Source organism: Budorcas taxicolor, chromosome 7 (assembly GCF_023091745.1).
Source record: "Budorcas taxicolor isolate Tak-1 chromosome 7, Takin1.1, whole genome shotgun sequence".
In the NCBI taxonomy this organism is placed as follows: Eukaryota; Metazoa; Chordata; class Mammalia; order Artiodactyla; family Bovidae; genus Budorcas; species Budorcas taxicolor.
The window spans coordinates 40,827,003-40,847,176 of record NC_068916.1 but is presented as its reverse complement, the minus strand read 5'-3'; the positions used below and the strand labels follow the sequence as shown (position 1 = coordinate 40,847,176).

General features: G+C 38.5%; 1 protein-coding gene across 1 annotated transcript in view; it reads right to left on the bottom strand.

Annotated features, from left to right (window-relative positions):
• GCSAML (germinal center associated signaling and motility like) overlaps positions 1 to 8,989 on the bottom strand; it is a 57,829-nt gene extending 48,840 nt beyond the window's left edge. Inside the window, exon 1 of the mRNA XM_052643496.1 lies at positions 8,874 to 8,989. Coding sequence (XP_052499456.1) covers positions 8,874 to 8,989 — 116 coding nt within the window. The remainder of the gene's footprint in view (positions 1 to 8,873) is intronic.
• Between the last annotated feature and the right edge of the window lie 11,185 nt (positions 8,990 to 20,174).

The following is a 20,174-nucleotide window of genomic DNA, read 5'->3' as shown; positions in this document are numbered from 1 at the left end:
TCAACAGAGGGAAAAGGCAACCTACAGACAACCTACAGAAAAGAAAAAATAATTGCAAACTATGTATCTGATAAAGAGGTAATTTCCAAAATACGTAAGAAACTCATACAACTCAATAACAGAAATAATAATGAAAAATAAGTAGCCAAATAAAAGAATAGGCAAAGTATTTGAGTAGACATTTCTCTGAAGATGTCTTACAGATGTCCAACAGTTATGTGAAAAGACACTCACCATCACTACTCATTAGGGGAATGCAAATCAAAATCACAATGAGATTTCACCTCAAACCAGTTAGGATGACTGTTCTTTTTTCAATTTATTTTTTTATTGAAGGATAATTGTTTTACAGAATTTTGTTGTTTTCTATCAAACCTCAACATGAATCAGCCATATGTATACATATAACCCCTCCCTTTTGAACCTCCCTCCCATCCCCCTCCCCACCCACACCTCTAGGTTGATACAGAGCCCATGTTTGAGTTTCCTGAGCCATACAGCAAATTCCCATTGGCTGTTTTATATATGGTAATGTAAGTTTCCATGTTACTCTTTCCCTACATTTTACCCTCTCCTCCCCTCTCCCCATGTCCATAAGTCTATTCCCTATGTGTATTTCTCCGTTGCTCCCTGTAAATAAAATCTTCAGGGCCATATTTCTATATTCTGTATCTATGCATTGCTGCTGCTGCTAAGTCACTTCAGTCATGTCTGACTCTGTGCGACCCCATAGACAGCAGCCAACCAGGCTCCCTTGTCCCTGGGATTCTCCAGGCAAGAATACTGGAGTGGCCTGCCATTTCCTTCCCCATATATGCATTAGAATGCAATATTTATCTTTCTCTTTCTGACTCATTTCACTCTGTATAATACGTTCTAGGTTCATCTACCTCATCAGAACTGACTCAAATGTGTTCCTTTTATGGCTGAGTAACTGATTATATTCTTTGCAGCCAAATATGGAGAAGCTCTATACAGTCAACAAAAACAAGACCAGGAACTGACTGTGGCTCAGATCATGAACTCCTTATTACCAAATTCAGACTTAAATTGAAGAAAGTAGGGAAAACAACTAGATCATTCAGGTATGACCTAAATCAAATCCCTTATGATTATACAGTGGAAGTGAGAAAAGGATTTAAGGGCCTAGATCTGATAGATTGAGTGCCTGATGAACTATAGAATGAGATTCGTCACATTGTACAGGAGACAGGGATCAAGACCATCCCCGAGGAAAAGACATGCAAAAAAGCAAAATGGCTGTCTGGGGAGGCCTTACAAATAGCTGTGAAAAGAAGAGAGATGAAAAACAAAGGACAAAAGGAAAGATATAAGCATCTGAATGCAGAGTTCCAAAGAATAGCAAGAAGAGATAAGAAAACCTTCTTCAGCGATCAATGAAAAGAAATAGAGGAAAACAACAGAATGGGAAAGACTAGAGATCTCGTCAAGAAAATTAGAGATACCAAGGGAACACTTCATGCAAAGATGGGCTCAATAAAGGACAGAAATGGTATGGACCTAACAGAAGCAGAAGATATTAAGAAGAGGTGGCAAGAATACACAGAAGAACTGTACAAAAAGATCTTCACAACCTAGATAATCACGATGGTGTGATCACTCACCTAGAGCCAGACAACCTGGGATGTGAAGTCAAGTGGGCCTTAGAAAGCATCACTATGAACAAAGCTAATGGAGGTGATGGCATTCCAGTTGAGCTGTTTCAAATCCTGAAAGATGATGCCGTGAAAGTGCTGCACTCAATATGCCAGCAAATTTGGAAAACTCAGCAGTGGCCCAGGACTGGAAAAGGTCAGTTTTCATTCCAATCCCAGAGAAAGGCAATGCCAAAGAATGTTCAAACTACTGCACAATTGCACTCATCTCACATGCTAGTAAAGTAATGCTCAAAATTCTCCAAGCCAGGCTTCAGCAATACGTGAACCGTGAACTTCCTGATGTTCAAGCTGGTTTTAGAAAAGGCAGAGGAACCAGAAATCAAATTGCCAACATCCACTGGATCATGGAAGAAGCAAAGGAGTTCCAGAAAAACATCTATTTCTGCTTGATTGGCTATGCCAAAGCCTTTGACTGTGTGCATCACAATAAACTGTGGGAAATTCTGAAAGAGATGGGAATACAAGACCACCTGACCTGCCTCTTGAAAAATCTGTATGCAGGTCAGAAAGCAACAGTTAGAACTGGACATGGAACAACAGACTGGTTCCAAATAGGAAAAGGAGTACATCAAGGCTGTATATTGTCACCCTGATTATTTAACTTATATGCAGAGTACATCATGAGAAACTTTGGACTGGAAGAAACACAAGCTGGAATCAAGATTGCCGGGAGAAACATCAATAACCTCAGATATGCCACACCACCTTTATGGCAGAAAGTGAAGAGGAACTAAAAAGCCTCTTGATGAAAGTGAAAGAGGAGAGTGAAAAAGTTGGCTTAAAGTTCAACATTCAGAAAATGAAGATCATGGCATCCGGTCCCATCACTTCATGGGAAATAGATGGGGAAACAGTGGAAACAGTGTCAGACTTAATTTTTCTGTGCTCCAAAGTCACTACAGATGGTGATTGAAGCCATGAAATTAAAAGACACTTATTCCTTGGAAGGAAAGTTATGACCAACCTAGATAGCATATTCAAAAGCAGAGACTTTACTTTGCTGACTAAGGTCTATCTAGTCAGGGCTATGGTTTTTTCTGTGGTCATGTATGGATGTGAGAGTTGGACTGTGAAGAAGGCTGAGCGCTGAAGAATTGATGCTTTTAAACTGTGGTGTTGGAGAAGACTCTTGAGAGTCCCTTGGACTGTAAGGAGATCCAACCTGTCCATTCTGAAGGAGATCAGCCCTGGGATTTCTTTGGAAGGAATGATGCTAAAGGTGAAACTCCAGTACTTTGGCCACCTCATGTGAAGAGTTGACTCTTTGGAAAAGACTCTGAAGCTGGGAGGGATTGGGGACAGGAGGAGAAGGGGACGACAGAGGACGAGATGGCTGGATGGCATCACTGACGCAATGGACGTGAGTCTGAGTGAACTCTGGGAGTTGGTGACGGACAGGGAGGCCTGGCGTGCTGTGATTCATGGGGTCGCAAAGAGTCGGACACGACTGACTGACTGTACTGAACTGCGTATTCCATTGTGTATATGAACCACAACTTCTGTATCCATTCATCTGTCGATGGACATCTAGGTTGCTTCCATGTTCTAGCTATTGTAAATAGTGCTGCAATGAAACACTAGTTTCCTCAGGGTATATATGTAGGAGTGGGATTGCTGCGTCATATGGTGCTTTTATTCCTAGTTTTTTAAGGAATCTCCATACCATCTTCCATAGTGGCTGTATCAATTTACATTCCCACCAACAGTGCAAGAGTGTTCCCTTTTCTCCACACCCCCTCAAACATTTACTGTTTGTAGACTTTTTGATGTTGGTCTTTCTGACTGGTTTGAAGTGATATCTCATTGTGGTTTTGATTTGCATTTCTCTAATAATGAGCGATGTTGAGCATCTTTTCATTTGTTTGTTAGCCATCTGTATGTCTTCTCTGGACAAATGTCTCTTTAGGTCTCTTTCCCACTTTTTGATTGGGTTGTTTGTTTTTCTAGCATTGAGTTGTATGAGTTACTTGCATATTTTGGAAATTAATCCTTTGTCAGTTATTTCATTTGCTATTATTTTCTCCCATTCTGAGGGCTGTCTTTTCACCTTGTTTATAGTTTCCTTTGCTGTGCAAAAGCTTTTAAGTTTAATCAGATTCCATCTGTTTACTTTTATTTTTATTTCCATTACCTTGGGTGGTGATCTTGCTTTGATTTCTGTCATCGAGTGGTCTGCTTATGTTTTCCTCTAAGAGTTTTATAGTCTCCGGTCTTACATTTAGGTTTTTAATCCATTTTGAGTTTATCTTTGTGTATGGTGTTAGAAAGTGTTCTAATTTCATTCTTTTACATGTAGCTGTCCCGTTTTCCCAGCACCATTTATTGAAGATGCTACCTTTGCCCCATTGCATATTCTTGCCTCCTTTGTCAAAAATAAGATACCTATAAGGTGCATGGGTTTATTTCTGAGCTTTCTATCTTCTTCCATTGGTCTATATTTCTGTTTCTGTGCCAGTACCATACTGCCTTGATGACTGTAGCTTTGTAGTATAATTTGAAGCCAGGAAGGTTGATTCCTCGAGCTCCATTCTTCTTTCTCAAGACTACTTTGGCTGTTCGTGGTCTTTTGTATTTACATATGTATTTTGAAATTTTTTGTTCTAGCTCTGTGATAAATGTCATTGGTAATTTGATAGGGATTGCATTGAATCTGTAGATTGTCTTTGGTAGTATAGTCATTTTCACAATATTGATTCTTCCTACCCAGGAACATGGACTGTCTTTCCATCTATTTATGTCATCTTTGATTTCTTTCATCAGTATCTTATAATATTCTGTGTAAAGTTCTTTTTAGGATGACTGTTATTACATTTTCATAATATCATTACTAATGATACAAAGTACCCCATTATATAACCATGTAATGATTGTTTTTTGGTCTTTTCTCTCTCTCTCTCTCTTTCTCTCTCTCTCTCTTTTTTTTATTTTTTTGGTTACTTCAGTATTTCTATTATAATAATGCTACAATTAGCATTTTTTACAAATAAATCTTTACATTGCTGATAATGTTTGTTTAAAATTTCTAATGTTAACTGGAAATTTCCCTCTATGAAAATAGTGATGTTTGCAACATTAAATTACATCAGCCATCCGTGTGGGAGATTTGGTATCGGTTACTTCCGTAAAGCTTGGAGCTAGACCATGCATGTGAGATGAAAGAAGATTCTTATCTGTTAACAGCTGCTGCTGCTAAGTCACTTCAGTCATGTCTGACTCTGTGCGACCCCATAGACGGCAGCCCATCAGACTCCCCTGTCCCTGGGATTCTCCAGGCAAGAACACTGGAGTGGGTTACCATTTTCTTCTCCAATGCATGAAAGTGAAAGGTGAAAGTGAAGTCGTTCAGTCATGTCCGACTCTTAGCGACCCCATGGATTGCAGCCTACCAGGCTTCTTCATCCATGGGATTTTCCAGGCAAGAATACTGGAGTGGGGTGCCACTGCCTTCTCCAATCTGTTAACAGCTAGTCCCTGCTTATTTGTAGATAATACTGGAACCAAAATGGTTTCTTACCCAAGACCTGGGTAAAGAAACTGACTCTCAAAGCTAACTCGATTATTTTATGTGGAAGGACAGACCAATAAGATGAAAATTGATTACTGGAAAAGTCAACAGATCAACAAAGCAGATACTTGGTTTAAAATGTTTTTAATGTCATTGCTTGACTAAATTTAAATTTTGTTATTTTCATCATATGGGAAAAAAGTTATCTCGATTTTGAGAAAAGATAAAATAATGATTGTATAGGAGATCATAATATGCCACTTTGGTGTAATGAAGATATTTTATAATCAATAAATGCAGGAAAAAGCTTTCTTTGAGCTCCCCTTATCTACTTAAACACAAAGAAAGAATTTCTTCAAAGAAAGAATTCATTTGTAGTAAATCCCCTCCCTGGGAGTTTTATCACAGGGAGGATTGAATCATCAAAGGAAACGAGATAAGAAGTCATCATCACATTCAAACAGACATTGTCATCATCTATCATACCCCCCATTATTCTCCTAAGAACCTAAAATTCATTTGCTGTCTGGTAAGTAGTGTTTGGAGAAGGCAATGGCAACCCACTCCAGTACTCTTGCCTGGAAAATCCCATGGACGAAGGAGCCTGGTAGGCTGCAGTCCATGGGGTCACTAAGAGTCGGGCACGACTGAGCGACTTTACTTTCACTTTTCACTTTCATGCACTGGAGAAGGAAATGGCAACCCACTCCAGTGTTCTTGCCTGGAGAATCCCAGGGACAGGGGAGCCTGGTGGGCTGCCATCTATGGGGTCGCACAGAGTCGGACACAACTGAAGCGACTTAGCAGCAGCAGCAGCAGCAAGTAGTGTTTGTTCTCTCCCTTTTTCCCTGTTAAGATATGTAAGCTCTCATATCTCACTTCTCCTTTGGATATTCACTTTCCAAAAAAATGCCCCCCATAGATATAAAATTAAAATTTAATAAATTTGCATATCTTTCCTTCTCTTAATCTATTGTCAGTTTAATTTATAGGGCCTCAGTCACTAAGCTTAAGTAGAGAGAGGCAGATGGAAAGATTTCCTCCATTACAATTGCCTGACATGATGATGATGATGATGATGATGATAATGATGATTTCAAGAAAGTTATAATTATCTTAACTGATCCTCGTCTGAAACTTGTGGAAAGTGTACCTTTGTTGCCACAACATATTTTGAAACATAGAAGTAAAATTTCCCTTTATGACATAACTTGCCTAAATATCTATATTACAGTTCAGCTCAGTTCAGTCACTCAATCATGTCCATCTCTTTGCGACCCCAAGAACTGCAGCACTCCAGGCCTCCCTGTCCATCACCAACTCCCAGAGTTTACTAAAACTCATGTCCATTGAGTTGGTGATGCCATCCAACCATCCTCTGTCATCCCCTTCTCCTCCTGCCTTCAATCTTTCCCAGCATTAGGGTCTTTTCAAATGAGTCAGTTCTTCACATCAAGTGGCCAAAGTATTGGAGCTTCAGCTTCAGCATCAGTCATTCCAATGAACACCCAGGACTGATCTCCTTTAGGATGGACTGGTTGGATCTCCTTGCAGTCCAAGGGACTCTCAAGAGCCTTCAACACCACAGTTCAAAAGCATCAATTCTTCGGCATTCAGCTTTTTTTATAGTCCAACTCTCACATGCATACATGACTACTAGAAACACCAAAACCTTGACTAGATGGACCTTTGCTGGAAAAGTAATGTCTCTGCTTTTTAATATGTTGTCCAGTTTGGCCATAACTTTTCTTCCAAAGAGTAAGCATCTTTTAATTTCATGGCTGTAGTCACCATCTGCAGTGAATTTGGAGATCCCCAAAATAAAATCTGCCACTGTTTCCACTGTTTCCCCATCTATTTGTCATGAAAGTGATGGGACCAGATGCCATGATCTTAGTTTTCTGAATGTTGAGCTATAAATTACAACTTATGTTACAACTCAGTGTTTTTCTTCCAGTGCTACTGTCCAGAAATAATCAGGAACACTGAAAGATACAAGAGCCAAAGCTAACAGTGCAAGAACTTGAGGAGGTCTTTTTTACATCTCTTTTAGATTCAAGACCTAATTGAAAACATTTTCCTGAACAATGAATGATGTAATTTGGCTTAACAATCTGTGTACAGATCTGTGGCCTCATTTTCTCCATCCAGAATGCAAATGTTCAACCTTTCATTAGCATACTCATCATGAATGCCCTATCGCCGACCAGAAACTATTCCTTCAACAAATTGTATGGCACCTTTTCCCCTGACATAGGTCCTTTTGTTGTTGTTTATGGTCCTTTACCTAGCAGTTACTAAAATCAGATTTCTTGAATGACCTGACAGGCACTGGCACTAAGAATTAGCAAATATTAGAAGTTCTGATATTTTTACAACCTAGTAAGATTAGAGGTTAAGTTGCAGAAACTGATGTCATGATGGATTGTCAGTTGGCAGAGAAGCAGATGGTTTGGATTGTTTAAAGTAGAAGGTTAAACATATATAGTTTAGTAATCTTAGTAACTATAAAAATCTCGATTATTCAAATGCTCTTTGAACCATGCTCAATAATAACTTTGAACATCATTTCTTATTATGTATTTCTAATTGATAGACACACCATACTGAAGACAGTTGTCTGGTTTATAGGTTAAACCCCCCATGTATGAAGCATTTCTCTCTCATTGTATTTTAACTATGTCAGATGCTTTGTTAGGATTTTTTTTCTTTTTATCAAGCTATAACTTACACCTAACATGTAAATCTAAGTTGTATTGATTTGATACATTTATGTATTGAATATAAGTACCACCATACTTAACATTGTTGACATAGTCAGCACATTATATTACATAATTACCATTTCTTTCTTTTTTTTTTTTTTTTCATGATAAGAACATTTAAGATCTAGTCACTTAGCAAATTTTAGGTACATAATGTAATATTGTTAATTATAATCACAAGGCTGTGCATTAGGTCCCCAGAACTTATTCATCTTCCAACTTTATGGTTGTATCCTTTGAGTAACATATCCTCAATTTTCAAGGACACTAATTCTAGCCATGAGGCTGAGTAAATTCAGACTGGCACTCCCTGCTGGCTGTGTTCCTGATCAGACCCTGAGATGAGGGAAGCCAAGTACAGACATTTAGCTGTAGAATTTGAGCTTAACTGCTCTGGTTTGTACAATAACTGTAGTCAGTAACTATCCATAAAGCAAAAGTTATTTTTTGAAATTATTTTCTTTGCTTCCAGTATATTTTACCTAAAAGGTGTTTATAGTAAATATTGTAAATGTCAATACAGTAAATATGGTAAATATTGTAATTGTCAAAAATAAGTTTGACTCTCAGTGTTTCAAATATATGACTATTAATAAGGCAAAATAGAAGGTAGAGCCAAGATTGTGGAGAGGGAAGACATGGAGTCCCATGTCTCTCATACCTAAGATACTCACCAGATGCTGATGGGAGACCTCCAATGGCCAAGCGCATGGGAGGAGCCCCTGGGCAATCAGGTACCAGGTAGTGGGGAGCAGAAGGTGAGAGGTCAATGCAAAGTGGAGGGGACTGGTGCAACTGAGAGGTGGCTGGTGGAAAGGGAAGCAGTTTAGGAGCCAGGAATAGCACATCACCTTAGCTGGGAGGGGGATGGAATCCTTGGGAATTGAAGGATCCATTGAAGGAAGTCCCTGGAGTTCCCTGTACACTTGGCCCTGGGGATCTTTCTCGGGCCCAGAGTCTGGTCCTCCATGCTCTGGAGGCCCTCTGTCCTCCAGGGCTATCTCCACCCTCTCAGCAGAGTCCTCCAAGGCACACTCCATTCTTCAGGGCTTCCTCCACTTGGGTAGGCCCTGGGGATGTGAGGGGGAAGAAGGAAGAGGAAAATCCAGGCTAGTGGAGGCTTCCTCAGGGGCTTCAAGATCAGGGAACCACCTGCCATTCCCCCATTGACTAGGCCTGAGGAGCCCTCTGACCCCAAGCTGAGACCACCAACTTCCAGGACACTCTCCCCCATCTGGGATCACTCTGAGCCCATCCCTGCACCCTCCAGGGCCCCTTCTATCCTACAGAGTGCTCGCCTCCCTCTGAGGTCCCTTCCTCCCTCCAGGCTGAGCCCTCCACCATTTGTGGTTCCACTCCATCTTACGGATGCCCCCTTCCACCCTCCAGACCCAGCTGTCCACCCTCTGGGGTGTAGTCCTCAATCCTCTGGGCTCCCCTCTGCCCTCGGGGCCAAGCCCTCACTGAGGGCTCTACCCTCCAGGGCCCCTCTCTGTCCTCCAGAGTGCCCTCTCAGGGCACTCTCTGCCTGTATAGGTGCTACTGGTACAAGAAGCAAGGTAGAGGAAAAGGAGCCAGGTCGGTGGGGGGAGGGTACCTTGAGGTGTGGAAGAGCAGAGAACCACCTGGAGTTCCCCCACCCACTCAGGCCCAGAGAGCCTCCTGGTGGCATGGGCTTAATCTTTGGCACCCAAAGCTGGAGGCACTCCAGAGGACCCCTCAGCTGGAAAGAGCCCAAGCTTGCCCCCCTTCCCCGCCCAGTACATTATCCAGAGCTGTGGATCCTGAATGAGGATTTCACTTCCGGGTAAACTACACCTCTCCCTAAATCCCACCACATCCTAGGCTCTTCCATAACTAAGCACTGCCCTTCACAGCCAGAAAATTTTCAAATTTTCTGCCTTTCTGTTGTTTTCTTTTCTTTTCTTTTCTTTTCACTCTTTGCCAGTAGAGTTTGGTTTTACCCTCCAGTAGTTGTTTCATATATAACTTTTTTTCTATTATTCTTTTTTAATTTCCTAAACTTAATTTTTCACTCCATTATCGTACTGCTCTCTCTTTTTTCATTATATATGTGTATATATACACATATATATATATATGTTACTATATGTGTATATACACATATATGTTATTATATGTATATATACACATATATGTTATTATATACATATATATATAGAGAGAGAGAGGCTTCCCAAATGGTTCAGTGATCAAAAAGCTGCTTTCAATGTAGTAGACATGGCTTCAAATCCTGGGTCCAGAAAATCCCCTGGAGAAGGAAAGGGCAACCCACTTCAGTATGCTTGCCTGGGAAATCCCACGGACAGAGGAGCTTGGCAGGCTACAGTCCAAGGGGTCACAGAATTAGACACAACTGAATGACTAAACAACAGCATACATATATATATATACTTTTCTTTCTCTCTCTTTTCTATTGGAGTACAGCTTTACCCTCAAGGGATTGTTTCATCAATAATAGTACTGTTTATTCTAATATAGTAGAAATATTTTTTCTAATATATCTGTTGATTTTCTAAGTTCATTTTATTTTTATTCTTTGTTCCTGTTACACTCCCTTTTGTTTTTATTATTATTTTTTCTTCTTCTTTGTTTTTGGAGTTTGGTTTTATGCTACAGTGCCTGTTTCAAACAAATTAATATTTTTTCTAGGATATCTGTTAGCATTCTAAATTTATTACATTTATTACTCTTTTTTATTGTTCTGCTACTTTCTTTTTTTGAATTATAAAGTCTCAGAAGAAGAAGAGAAACAGTCTTTGAAAATATTTGGAGAGATGATAGTTGAAATTTTCCCTAACATCTGACAGGAAATAGCTACCCAACTACAGGAAGCACAGAGAGTCCTAAACAGGAAAATCCTAGGAGAAAGACACCAAGACACATATTAATCAAACTAACAAAAACTAAATATAAGGAGGAAAAGTAGCAATGGAAAAGCAAAATATAACATATAAAAGAACCAGAAACTCTGTAGGCCAGAAGGAAGTGTCAGGATATATTAAAAGTGATAAAAGAGGAAAACCTACAACTAAAATGACTCTACCCAGCAATAATATCACTCAGATTTGATGGAGAAATCAAAAACTTTACAGACAAGGAAAAGCTAAGAGAATTCAGCACCACCAAACCATCATTACAACAAATGCTAAAAAAAAATCTTCTGTAGGCAAGAAACACAAGAAATGAAAAAGACACACAAAATCAAGCCCAAAATAATTAAGAAAATGGCAATAAGAACGTACATATTGATAATGACCTCAAATGTAAATGAGGTAAATGCCCCTATCAAAACACACAGACTGGATATATGGACACAGAAATAAGAACCATATACCTGCTGCTTACAAGAGACCCACTTAAGACCTAAACACACATATAGACTGAAAATGAGGGGATATAAAAAGATATTCCATGCAAATGGAAATCAAAAGAACGCTGGAATAACAATATTCATATTAAAAAAAATTTTTAATAAAAACTGTTTAAGAGATAAAGAAGGACACTGCATAATTTAAAAGGGGTCAATCCAAGAAGAAATTACAGTTATAAATATTTATGGGCTTCCCTGGTGGCTCAGAGGTTGAAGCTTCTACCTGCAATGTGGGAGACCTGGGTTCGATCCCTGGGTTGGGAAGATCCCCTGGAGAACGAAATGGCAACCCAATGCAGTATTCTTGCCTGGAGAATCCCAGGTATGGAGGAGCCTGGTGGGCTACAGTCCGTGGGGTCACAAAGAGTCAGACATGACTGAGCGATTTCACTTTCACTTTCAGAGGTGCACCTCAATACGTTAGTAAAATGCTAACAACCATAAATATGGAAACAACAGTAGCATAATAATAATAGGGGTCTTTAACACCCCACATAGACCAATGAACAGATCATCCAGGCAGAAAATTAATGCAGGAAACACAAGTCTTAAATGACATATTAGATCAGACAGGCTTAATTGATATCTTCAGGACATTCCATCCATAAACAGCAAAATACGCATTATTTTCAAATGCACGTGGAACATCCTCCAGGACAGATCACATCTTGGGTCACAAATCAACTCTCAGTAAATGTAAGAAAATTGAAACTGTATCAAGCATCTTTTCTGAGCCACAACACTATGAGATTATGTATCAATTATGGGGGAAAAAAGTGTAAAGAACACAAACACATGGACGCTAAACAATACGTTTCTAAAAATCAAGAGGTCCCTGAAGAAATAAAAGGGAAAATTTAAAAAAAACAAATACCTACTAACAAATGACAGTAAAAACATGATGATTCACAACCCACGGGATGCAGGAAAATTTCTATGAGGGAAGTTCAAAGGAATAAAAGCCTACTTTAAGAAATGAAAAAACATCAAATAAATAATCTAAACTTACACCTAAAGCAAGTGGAAAAAGAAAACAAAAACCCCAAAGTTAGTAGAAAGAAAGGAATCATAAAACCAGATAAGAAATATTAATAAACAAAAGATACTAAGAAAACAAGAACAAAGATCAACAAACGTAAAGCTGGTTCTTTAAGAATATAAACAAAATTGACAAACCATTAGCCAGAGTCATTGAGGGAAAAAAAGGAAGACTCATATCAATAAAATAAGAAACAAAAATGGAGAAGTTGCAACAGACAACACAGAACTACAAAGGATCAAAAGACACTACTATCAGCAACTAAATGCCAATAAATTTGACAACCTTGAAGAAACGGAAAAACTTTTAGAAAAGCACAACCTTTCAAGATTGAACCAGGAAGAAATAGAAAATATAAACAGACTAAAGAACATCTATTTCTGCTTTATTGACTATGCCAAAGCCTTTGACTGTGTGGATCCCAATAAACTGTGGAAAATTCTTCAAGAGATGGGAATACCAGACCACCTGACCTGCCTCTTGAGAAACCTGTATGCAGGTCAGGAAGCAACAGTTAGAACTCGACATGGAACAACAGACTGGTTCCAAATAGGACAAGGAGTACATCAAGGCTGTATATTGTCACCCTGCTTATTTAACTTATATGCAGAGTACATCATGAGAAACGCTGGACTGGAAGAAACACAAGCTGGAATCAAGATTGCCGGGAGAAATATCAATAACCTCAGATATGCAGATGACACCACCCTCATGGCAGAAAGTGAAGAGGAACTCAAAAGCCCCTTGATGAAAGTAAAGAGGAGAGTGAAAAAGTTGGCTTAAAGCTCAACATTCAGAAAACGAAGATCATGGCATCTGGTCCCATCACTTCATGGGAAATAGATGGAGAAACAGTGGCTGACTTTATTATTCTGGGCTCCAAAAGCACTGCAGATGGTGATTGCAGCCATGAAATTAAAAGATCCTTACTCCTTGGAAGGAAAGTTACGACCAACCTAGACAGCATATTGAAAAGTAGAGACATTACTTTGCCAACAAAGGCCCATCTGGTTAAGGCTGTTTGTCCAGTGGTCATGTATGGATGTGAAAGCTGGACTATAAAGAAAGCTGAGTGCTGAAGAATTGATGCTTTTGAACTGTGGTGTTGGAGAAGGCTCTTGAGAGTCCCTTAGACTGCAAGGAGATCCAACCAGTCCATCCTAAAGGAGATCAGTCCTGGGATTTCTTTGGAAGGGCTGATGTTGATGCTGAAACAACAATATCTTGGCCACCTGATGCGAAGAGCTGACTCATTGGAAAAGACCCTGAAGCTTGGAAAGATTGAGGGCAGTAGGAGAAGGGGACAACAGAGGATGAGATGGTTGGATGGCATCACCAACTCAATGGACATGGGTTTTGGTGGACTCCGGGAGTTGGTGATAGACAGGGAGGTCTGGCGTGCTGCAGCTCATGGGGTCACAAAGCATCGGACAAGACTGAGAGACTGAACTGAACCGAATCACAAGCTGATCAAAACTGTGATCAAAAATCTTCCAAAAGTCAAAAGTTAAGGGCCAGATGGCTTGACAGGTGTATTCTATCAAACAGCTAAAGAGCTAACAACTATCCCTCTCAAGCTATTCCAAAAATTGCACAGGGAGGAACACACCCAAACTCATTCTATGACCCCACCATCATCCTAATATTAAACCTGACAAAATATCACACACACACACACAAAAATCACAGGCCAATATTACTGATGAAAAAACATAGATGCAAAAATTCTCAACAAGAGGATGGTAGGAAGTGTAAGAGAGAAGTGACATATGTATAATTATAGCTGATTTGCATTTTTGTATGGCAGAAATCAACAAACCATTGTAATTTTCCTCCAATTAAAAAATTAAAAAAATATATTCGACAAAATACTAGCAAACAGAATCCAACAACACCTTAAAAGGATTATACATCATGATCAAATGGGGGTTTAATCCCAGGGATGCAAGGATTCTCCAGTGTATATACCATTTAAACATGGTGAAAAATAAAAACCATATGATAATCTCTAGATGCATAAAAAGCTTTTCACAAAATTCAACACCCATTTATGATAAGAACGCTCCTGAAAATGGGCATAGAAGGAACATACCTCAATATAATAAAGGACATATACAGCAAACCCACAGCAAACATTCTCAATGGTGGAAAACTGAAAGCATTTTCTTTAACATCAGAAACAAGACAAGGGTGCCACTCTCATCACTATTATTCAACACAGTTTTGGAAGTCCTAGCCATGTCAATCACAAAGAAAAAGAAAAGAAATCCAGATTGAAAAAGAAGTATAACTCTTACTGTTTGCAGAGGGCCGATACTATATGTACTGCTACTACTGAGTCACTTCAGTCATGTCTGACTCTGTGCGACCGCATAGACAGCAGCCCACCAGGCTCCCCCGTCCCTGGGATTCTCCAGGCAAGAACACTAGAGTGGGTTGCTATTTCCTTCTCCAATGCATGAAAGTGAAAAGTGAAAGCAAAGTCACTCAGTCGTGTCTCACTCTTAGCGACCCCATGGACTGCAGCCTACCAGGCTCCTCCGTCCATGGGATTTTCCAGGCAAGTGTACTGGAGTGGGGTGCCATCGCCTTCTCCAGAAAACTGTAAAGCTGCCACTAGAAAATTACTAGAGCTAAGCAATGAATTTGGTAAAGTCACAGAATACAAAATTAATATACAGAAATCCCTAGCATCCCTATACCCTAACAACAAAAAGTCGGAAAAAGAAATTAAGGAAATAATTTCATTCACCATTGTAACAAAAGAATAAAATGTTTAAGAATAAACTTACCTAATGTGACAAAAGACCTGCATGTATAAAACTATCAGAACCTGTTGAAAGAAATCAAAGATGACACAAACAGATAGAGAAATATGCCATGTTCTTGGATTGGAAGAATCAGTCTTATAAAGTGACTATACTACCCAAAGCAATCTACAGATTCAATGTAATCTTTATCAAATTATGAATGACATTGTTCACAGAATAAGAGTAAAAACATTTACAACTTGTATGGAAACACAAATGACTTTGAATAGCCAAAGCAAACTTGAGAAAGAAAACTGGAGCTGGAGGAATCAACCTTCTTCAGACCATCAAGACAGTACAGTACTAGCACAAAACTGGAATATGGGTCAACTGAATAAGATAGAAAGCCCAGAGGTAAACCCATGCACCTATGGGCACGTTATCTTCGGCAAAGGAGGAGAGAAAATACAATGGAGAAAACACAGCCTCTTCAATAAGTGGTGCTGGGAAAACTGGACAGCTACATGTAAAAGAATGAAACTAGAACGCTTCCTAATACCACACACAAAAATAAATAGAAAATTAATTAAAGACTTAAATGTAAGGCCAAAAACTTTAAAACTACTAGAGGAAAACATAGGCAGTACACTTTTTGACATAAATCGAGCAATATCCTCTTTGGCCCACCTCTTAGAGTAATGGAAATAAAAACAAAAATAAAAAAGGGGGACTTGATTAAACTTAAATGCTTTTGCAAAGCAAAGGAAACTATAAACAAGATATAAATGCAACCCTTATAATGGGAGAAAATAATAGAAATGAAACAACCAACAAAGGGTTAGTCTCCAAAATATGCAAGCAATTCATGAAGCTCAATACCAGAGAAACAAACAATCCAATCAAAATTTGGTTGGAAGACCTAAACAGATATTTCTCCAAAGAAGACATATAGATAGCCAACAAACACAAGAGAAGAAGCTCAACACTGCTTATTATTAGAAGCATGCTAATGAAAAGTACTATGAGGTATCACCTCACACTAATCAAAACGGCCATCATCAAAAAATAAATAAACAATAAATAAAAAACAGCGCTTCCCTGGTGGCTCAGAGGTTAAAGCGTCTGCCTGCAATGAGGGAGACCTGGGTTCGATCCCTGGGTCGGGAAGATCCCCTGGAGAAGGAAATGGCAACCCACTCCAGTATTCTTACCTGGAGAATTCCATGGATGGAAGAGCCTGGTGGGCTACAGTCCACGGGGTTGCAAAGAGTCAGACATGACTCAAGCAATCCCACTTCTCTGGACATTTACCCTGAGAAAGTCAAAAGCTACATGTGCCTCAATATTCAGTGCAGCACTATTTGCAATAACCATTACAGGCAAGCAACCTAGATGTTCATCAACAGTTGAATGGATAAAGAAGATGCATTATATATACACACATATATACATATGTATACATATATATACATATATACATATGTATACATGTGTATATATACATATATATACATATATGTATACACATATATGTATACATATGTATATGTGCATGTACATATATGTATGTGTGCATATATGTATATGTGTACATATATGTATATATGTATACATACATATGTATATAATGCATCTTCTTTATCTATATGTACATATGTGTGTATATATATGTATACATATGTATATATACATATGTGTATATATGTATATATACATATACATGTGTATATGTGTGTGTGTGTATGTGTACATATACGTGTGTGTATACATACATGTATATGTGTATGCATATATGTATATATACATATACATATGTATATATAATGCATCTTCTTTATCCATATATATATAATTAAATATTACTCAGCTCTTAAAAGGAAGAAATGTGGTCACTTGCAGTGATGTGGATGAACCTAGAGTTTGTCATACAGAGTCCAGTAAGTCAGAAAGAAAAAAACAACTATTATATATTAACACATGCATAATTAATTTCTAAAATACACTGATGAATCTATTTACAGGCAGAAATAGAAATGCAGACATAGAGAATGGGTTTGTGGATATGAGGGAAAGGAGAGGGTGTGACAAACTGAGAGTAACATTGACATATATACATTACTAAGTATAAAATAGGTAACTTGTGGGAAGCTTCTGTATAGCAGAGGGATCTCAACTCGTTCTGTGTATTGAGATAGAGGGATAGGTTGTTTTCTGGGAGAGAGGCTCAATAGAGAGGTAACATATATAAACTGGCACCTAAAATGACTAGTGAATACAGAGCAAACAAAACCCAAAAGTACTAGAAAGAAAAAAAAAATCTTAATGATCAGAGCAGAAATCAATAAAATAGTGATAAAAAATAACAAAGATCAATGAAACTAAAATCAGTCTCTTTGAGGTAATAAAAATGACAAGATTGCGAGATTCATCAAGAAAAATAGATGAGAACTCAAAACTATAAAATTAGAAATGAAAAAGGAGATGTTATAACAGAAATACAAAGGAGTATAAGTGATTACTGCAGGCAACCATATGCCAATAAAATGGACAACCTGGAAGAAATGGACAAATTCTTAGAAAAGTACAGCCTTCCAAGACTGAAGCAGGAAGAAATAGAAAATATGAACAGACTAATCACAAGTACTGAAGTTGAAACTGTGATCAAAATTATTACAACAAACAAAGACCAAGATCAGAGAGCTCAACAAGTCAATTCTATCAAACATTTAGCGAAGAGCTAACATCTACCCTTCTAAAGTTGATCCAAAAAACTGCAAATGGATAAACACATCCAGTCTCATTCTATGAGAATAAGACAAGGAAGTCCACTCTCACCACTATTATTCAATATAGTTTTGGAAGTCCTACTCATGGCAATCAGAGAAGTAATAAAAGTAATCCAGATTGGAAAAGAAGAAAAAACTATCACTGTTCACCGATGACATATTTCTATACATAGAAAATTCTAAAGATGCTACCAGAAACCTACTTGAGCTCATCAATGAGTTTAGTAAAGTCACAGGATACAAATTTAATACTCAGATATCTCTTGCATTCCTATGCACTAACAATGAAAATTCAGAAAGAGAGATTAAGGAAACAATCTCATTTATCATCATATGAAAAAGAATAAAATACCTAGGAATAAAACTACCTAAGAAAGCAAAAGATCTGTACTGGAAAAAACTAAAAATTGAGCTATCACATGACCAGTCAATCCCCCTCCTAGGCACGTAACTGGAGAAAACCATCGTTCAAAATGATGCATGCAGCTGGATATTCCTTGCAACACTGTTTGCAACAGTCAAGACATAGAAACAGCCTTGATACTCATCAACAGATGAATAGATAAAGAAGTTGTGGTACATATATGCAATGGAACATTACTCTCATCAAAAGGAATGACTTTGAGTCAGTTAAACTGAGGTTGATGAACCCAGAGGTTGCTACGCAGAGTGAAGTGAGTCAGAAAGAAAAAATTTCGTTTATTTATACGTATGTATGGAATGTAGAAGAATGGTACTGTTGAACCTATTTGCAAGGCAAGAATAGAAATACAACTATAAGAGAACAGACTTTTGGACACAGCAGAGGGAGGAGAGAGTGGGATGGATTGAGAGAGTAGCATTGAAACATATACATTACCACTTGTAAAATAGCTGGTGGGAGTTGCTTTATAACACAAGGAGCTCATCCAGATAGAAAATTAAAAAGAAAACATAATCATTAAGTGGTACATTAAAACGCATAGACTTATTTAATAATTGTTATTTATGGGACATTCCATCTGAAAATGGAAGACTACACTTTCTTCTCATGGAATATTCACACAGGCCGTTGCTCTGTGACAACCTAGAAGGGCGGGATGGAGGGGGATGGGAGGAAGACTCAAGAGGGAGGGAATAAATGTATACTTATGGCTTCCTTGATGGACAGGGAGGCCTGGCGTGCTGCGATTCATGGGGTCGCAAGAGTCGGACACAACTGAGCGACTGAACTGAACTGCACTGATGGCTTCCCTGGTGGTTCAGATGATAAATAATCTGCCTGCAATACAGGAGGCCCTGGTTCAATCCCTGGGTCGGGAAGATCCACTGGAGAAGAGACTGGCTACCCACTCCAGTATTCTTGCCTGGAGAATCGCATAGACAGAGGAGCCTGGCAGGCTACAGTCCATGGGGTCCCAAAGAGTTGGACATGACTGAGCGACAAGCATGCATGGCAGATTCGTGTTGTTGTATGGTGGAAACCAATATAACATTGCAAAGCTATTTTCCTTCAATTTAAAACAAAAATTTAATGTGGTGCATATATACAATGGAATATTACTTAGCCAAAAGAAGGAACAGATTAGTACTATTTGCAGAGATGGATGGTCCTAGAGATTGTCAGAGTGAAGTAAGTCTGAATGAGAAAAATGAGTATCACACAGTATCACTTATATGTGGAATCTAGAAAAAAATGGTAGAGATGAATTTATATGCAAAGCAAAAACAGAGTCACCGATGTGGAGAACAAACTTTTGGTTACCAAGGGAGGAATGGAGAGTGAGATAAATTGGGAAATTGGACTGATATATATACTGCACTATGTATTAGAAAAATTACTACCTAGAATCTACCATATAGAACAGGGAACTCTACTCAGTGCTCCCTGGTGACCTGAATGGGAAGGAAATCTACCAATACAGTATTGTAAAGTAAAATAAAGTAAAAATAAAAATTAAAAAAAATAAAAAAGAGTCAGTACTTGTGTATGTATGACTGATTCACTTTGCTGTAGAGCAATAAATTAATACAGTATTGTAAAATCACTATTCTCCAATTACAATTAATTTATAAAAGGTGTGAAGTGAAAGTATACATGTTCAGCGCTCAGTTGTGTCTGACTCTTTGCAACCCCATGGACTGTAGCCCACCAGGCTCCTCTGTCCACGGGATTTTCCAGGCAAGAATCCTGGAATGGGTTGCCGTTTCCTTCTTCAATATATTGGCGATTATTGTACTATTTTGTGAATGAGTTTAATTCAATTGATTTGTACA